At 36.5% G+C, this 6,000-nt stretch overlaps 1 protein-coding gene across 2 annotated transcripts in view; it reads right to left on the reverse strand.

Moving 5' to 3' along the window:
* LOC132103358 (zinc finger protein ZFPM2-like) overlaps window positions 1-3,567 on the reverse strand; it is a 149,042-nt gene extending 145,475 nt beyond the window's left edge. For both annotated transcript variants that reach the window (XM_059508405.1, XM_059508403.1), the window contains exon 1: window positions 3,322-3,567. In XM_059508405.1, the coding sequence (XP_059364388.1) occupies window positions 3,322-3,361 (40 nt within the window). In that variant the 5' untranslated portion in view covers window positions 3,362-3,567. The remainder of the gene's footprint in view (window positions 1-3,321) is intronic.
* Window positions 3,568-6,000: the final 2,433 nt, after the last annotated feature.

Genomic DNA, 6,000 nt, shown 5'->3' on the forward strand with positions numbered 1-6,000 from the left:
CAGCGAGTGTAAACAGATGGAGAGAGTCCTTACCCATCAACCAGCCTGCTCTCCAAGCTCACACGTGCAACACGGTGGGCTGTTTTACAGACAAATTACACCACAGGGCATGCTTTTCCATTCTTCAACCTGTGTATCTGTCCTGCGTATTAAAGCGCCACCAGGCATTCCTCAGTACAGACTGAGACAAGCTAATCATGCTTCATCCCAAACACATCAGCAATATTTTCATCTCTTCCTGTCATAAATTTTCACTGGCCCCGGCTCGGCCCGGTTAACAATCGGACCAATTTATTGGCATATTGGCATGAGGTGATAAGGGCTAAAAACAACAGCGCCGAGCAGCCGCTCGTGGAGATGAGCTGATAACACAGATATGAGCTCCCATAGAAAACATCTCACCTCCATAACCTCTCTATCAAACCCTTATTACGATGAGAAGAACTGAAAGAGGAAAGGGCGAGAGGGGTCTTCAAATCGCCGGTGGGGGCGGGGACCAAAACCAACGCAAAATAAATATTAATAAAAAATGGAATCAGATGTAACGTTTCAGGGCCAAAAAAACAAGGAGGAGAAATACATAATTTATCACAGTATTATCAGGATATCCAGGCAGCCTAATCAAGGAGCAGTGGATGACTATTTTTTGCCTTATCATCCAAAGTGGTGGAAACGGAGAGGGAATTATCAGCCGGCTGCAGATTGCTGGGTTGGAATTTTAATGGTAATAATCGCAGCTCTGATGGTATATCTCCCTGCCTTATCTTTCCCATTATCTGGCCCTATCTCACAGGCATCGCTGCAAATTAATGGTGCTTTTTCAGCACAGCCTTTTTATCATTGCTCAGAGAGCACCCAAGGGGAGAGAATAAGCAAAATATTAAAATACTGCATAAATCTCAATTTTAGATAACCGACCAATGTATGGCGTCGGTGGTGGTGGTGTGGGGTGGGGGGTGGGGGGGGGGGGGGGGTTACAGTGCCCGACAACCTTTTTTGTCCTTTAGAATGACTCTGTCTCTCTGTGCACTGGATCAGACGGCCTTTTCCTTTCTCTTCCTCTTCCTGAAGTGCCGGAGAGAGGAACTATGGGCTCCGCATGACCTTTTGGAACCAGAGACAATACCCTGATATTATGAATGAGCTGTGAGAGCTGTTAGATAACTCAGACCTCAGTTCCTGGACATCTCGGATGCATTTCTGAAGGAAATCGACGCAGATCGATTTGCATGCAAACGCCTCGGTCAACAGTTTAATGACTCAAGCTCATTTCGGGTTTTCAAAAGCTGTCATGCTTGGCGAATGCGATAACAGAAAGTACCACATCAAACAAAATATGCAAAGATTGCTTTGCACTGTCTGAAAGCCTTCAAACCTATTTGTATTTACTGTACTGTATACTAATGCAGTCAAACAATATTTGCTGAAAAGTCTCAAAGAATACAAATCAATGTGTCACCCAAGTGACAGGACGGTCAAAATAAGCCATTTTCAAAGGAATATATATTTTTAAAACAGTTAAATTTAACTTGAATCCTAAAATATATGTACATGAGCTCAAAAGAAGCACATACGGTCTCAAATTCATACACACAACAGAAATGTTTCCTTTCCAACATACAAATATCGAGCGGCGATAAAGACAAGGCTTTTAGAATTGTGTAGCTAGTTTATCTCGCTTGTCCCCATCTCCTTGGCTCAGTTTAACCTGTTCCTAAAAAAAAGAGAAAAACATTTCACAAAAGAGGACCAAGATTCTTCGTCCTTCCTTTCTGCGGTCCAAACACACACACACACACACACACTTCTAAAGGCCCTGATCAGAGATCGCACCTCGGCTCTTTCATTCACGAAAGATGAATGCAACAATAGCCAGCCTATTTAATTATCCAAAAGACAGAACTGCAATCTTATTGTCTGAACTTTTCACTTCGTGACGTGCTGAAAATATTCATGTACTAGCTCATAACACTGTCCTAAAAATAGGGCCTAAAAAAAATGCTCAAGCTACTGATGCTGTATATTTTATGAAACACATTATTTATTTAACTCTGTAGAGCTCTTCAGAATATTCTAGACGTGTCAAATTTATTAAATATGAAATTTATTTTAGAGCACAGAAATACTTTTTGGAAGAATGCATTTACAGAATGCAACAACACATTTCGATATTGAGTAAAAAGGCAATTAATTAATTCATTCTTTTTTTTCTAATTGCATCATCATAAATACAGAAACGATATTTCAGTCTTTATTAGCTTACATTGGGGATTATGGGCAATTTATTTATTCATTTTGATATCCACAGCTGACTCTAAACAGATTGTGAAAACCTTTAAGAGAAACGTTAGATGCAAAACTACAGTGACCTAAAAACTGAATGACAATTCAGCTTTCATCATTTTATACAGCTTGCCAAAAATGTTGAATCAAAACATGACATTGAAATGTCATAACCAATTTATTGCCTGTTAATCATGGGAAACATCTTCAAATTGTCAAAAACAAAAAGACTGAACCGACTCAAAACATTATTTACACCTTTTTTTAAAGAATCAGCTGGACATCTTCAAATCTAAAACAACAAAAAAATTAAAAATAAAAATGAGGTCATGAGATTCTCACTACAGAATATAAAACTTCCAGCACTAAACAAACACATGCATAACTATTACAAAAGCACAAAAACAGTTGCATTTAATTATTTATTTACCTTATTCTGTCTGATAGCCTATAATAAATCTAATCTAATAAATCTAAATCTAATAAAAATATATATAAAGAATAAAAACAAAGAAAAATGTAAAACATATCAAACAAGATTTCAAATATCACTATTTTGAAAAAAATCCACACATTGCCTCAACAAAAAGGACTGACTGGAAACAGACCCGAGGCTTTGCAAGAAACAGCGTAACATCTTCAAATCGAAAACAACTACTTTATTCAGTCTCTGTGATTGACACTATATGAAACTTTACGAATTAAATAAGCACGTGCATAAATATTACATATAAGCAAAGACACAACAAAACTAGAATATGCACGGGTTATAAGTTAATTCAAAATGAAGCATAACAAACAACTCTTTAAAATGTTACACTGACCGTACCACGCGAAAAATAAGCCTCGCCAAATATAAAAACACCGAATCATCAAATAGATTTACTGAAAGAAAGACTGAAAGAAGAAGATCTGCACCTGCTGCTACTAGCAGTTGTCATAATAAACTGATCTAACGTTATCTCCATCTCTCTTTCGTCCAACTTTACTCCGCGTGGCTTTGAAACAAATAATAATAATAATAACAGAGGAACTTACGTTTGATTTGCCGGGGGTTGCTCTGCTTTCTGCGGGACATGTTGATCCGGATGATTATTGATTATTAATTATTATTCTAGATTATTATGAGAGGTTATTATGGATCATCCAAAAGCCGAACGGGTCGCAGAAGGATTGAGAATTATTCACAGGCTCTGTCTTTCACACACGCGTCCCCTTCGCTCAGTGCGTGCGTGCGCACGAGTGTGTGTGCTTGTGTGTGGGTGCGCGCGCGCGCGGAGCTGCCGTCCGCTCGGACTGAAGGCGGAGGGGAAGGCGTTTCGCGCTTTTGTTCGAACATGAAGTTTGATCCACCGCGGGCGCCGTACAAACACAATCCCTCACATATAATGCTGTTAAAATTCACCGTTCATGCGTATTATTGTTCCAAAAAGCGCTAAACTGCCAGTGTGTTGATTCTTTTTTGCATAAAAGTTATTTAAAAGGTTTGATAGATGGTGTCTAGTAAGGGATCCCCACTCGCCTAATCTTCTTATCACTTATCACAATTTATTTTAATTTTGCAACAGAGCAAACAACAATCAAACGTTTTGGCAGCAAGCCTTATTCAGTGAGTCATAGGTTTGATGGATGGAAATCCCTAATAAAACAGACTTAGTTATGTACTGTCTTTATTTAGCTATCGAGTATAAAGCGTTAACAGATAGCTATTACCAAAATAAGTGTCCTCAGAACTCCCATAGTGAGAAGAACTGCCCCCGGTTTTTTTAGCCAATCAAAAACCTAAATTACTTGCCAATCATTATATATGTTCTTTTTGGTTGGCTGTCATTCTTTGGAGGGCGGGGATTTGGAACAGGTGTAGTTGAAGTTAGATAATAACGCCTTTAAAGACATCCGTTGAAACTACAACGTTTAAGCATTACTTGAAATATAACTGAGTATTTAATGTATATCATAAATAATGTATGTGTTTTCCGCTGACTACCGCGTGCATTTTTGCTCATGTTGTCGTGACTTTGTCTGTTTACTGTATATTTATTGGAATTTTCATAAACTTAAAAAAAAAAAAAAAAAAGTTTGGTTGAATTTTTTTTTTTTGTGAATTAAATTACAAAATATTTGTAATTCATTTTTTAAATAAAAAAAATAGTTTGACAAATATACAAATATAATATATATTTTTAAATATAACATGTTAATTAATCGTTTTTTAATTTGGTGTCTAAAAATAATATAGAGAAACAATGAAATTTTGACAGTATACATACATAATTATTTTAATTCTGAACACTGATTGACATGTAGATTCATATGTAGTTTCTGTGCATCAGTAAAACACCCTCATATCTGATCTAGGGGAATCTTCAAAATTAACTTTCATAGCTCTTTTTTTCTGTCTATTTGTGAATTTTGTAATTAATTTTGTCAATTAATTTTAAAATGTTATTGATATGGTGCAGTTCAGTTTTATTTGTTGAACACAAGAAAAAACTCCAAAGCAGTAAATTAATAAAGCCATAAAAACATTTTGTTTAATATAAAGAGCAGAGAACAAAGAACAAATGTTAAATGGCTCAAATGAATTTCCATGATTTTTCCAGTCTTTTATGATTACTGGGTGGGGATTTCTTTTTTTTTTTTTTTTTAAACAAAGGACTTTTTCAGAAATCACCTGAAAACAAACACAAATGAAAAAAAAAATGTTTTACTTAAAAAAAGGGATCTTCAACTAACTCAAGACTTTCACTGTGCTACTTTCAGCATGTTTTTGATGAAAAATACGTTCATATATATTCAAAAATCCTGCAACTTCCACGTCACAGAAAATCCCTTAACTCAAATTGGAAGTATCCTTTCTTTAACAGTTTCAGGGCCCGGAAATCGCCTTCTTCAATTAGCCAGTTGAACTGCCAAGTAAGACAAGCAAGTGGCCTGTGAAATTATCTTGTAACCCAATTCCAGGACTTTGGAATCGAGTCTGAAACTACGGCATAATTTCAAGGGGTTAACTAGTCATCGGAGCTGCACCTTGAGGAAACCTTTATCTGCCTCTGTTCAGTTTGCTTCTGCTTTCACCAGCTCACCAATTATACATTTTCTCATCTAATCTTTTAAGCTTATTTCCTGTTTCCCGTTGTAATAAAAAAATTATAATTTTATTTATCAGTCCTAAAATAAACCAACATTTGTAGATAAAGATAAAATTATGTTTCATGAAAATATTATAATTTTTTCCTTCCTTAAACATGGTGGTTTTTCAGAATTCCTAAGACACTGACTTTGTGCATGATAGAATTAGACTTCCAGCAAACTGAAAGCTCTCAGTCTGGATCTACAGCCATTCTGACACTTCTGTAAAAAGCTATTAAATTCCAAGTTATAAAGCACATTATATTCTCAGTCGATTCACAGCTGTTTCCTTGAACTCTGCACCTTTTGTAAATAAGAGTAATATGCTGCATATATGCTTATATTTCTGTAGTGTGCTCACCTTTTTTTCAGCAGTTTCATTTGAAGGCCACAGGTGTCACAGTCTGTTGTTTTGTGTAATTCTGAATAGGGCTGAGTATGACTTCTCCGACCCTCCTTGAGCTCCTGTGGCAGGTCATCGGCGGCGCATGTGGTTTGTATTAACGAGCACCTCCAAATTAATTAAGTTAAATGCAGGGCCACCCTGTCCTTTCTGCACTGTCTTACATTTGGAAACGTGTTTCA

The sequence above is a fragment of the Carassius carassius genome, chromosome 24 (genome assembly GCF_963082965.1).
Source record: "Carassius carassius chromosome 24, fCarCar2.1, whole genome shotgun sequence".
Lineage (NCBI taxonomy): Eukaryota > Metazoa > Chordata > Actinopteri > Cypriniformes > Cyprinidae > Carassius > Carassius carassius.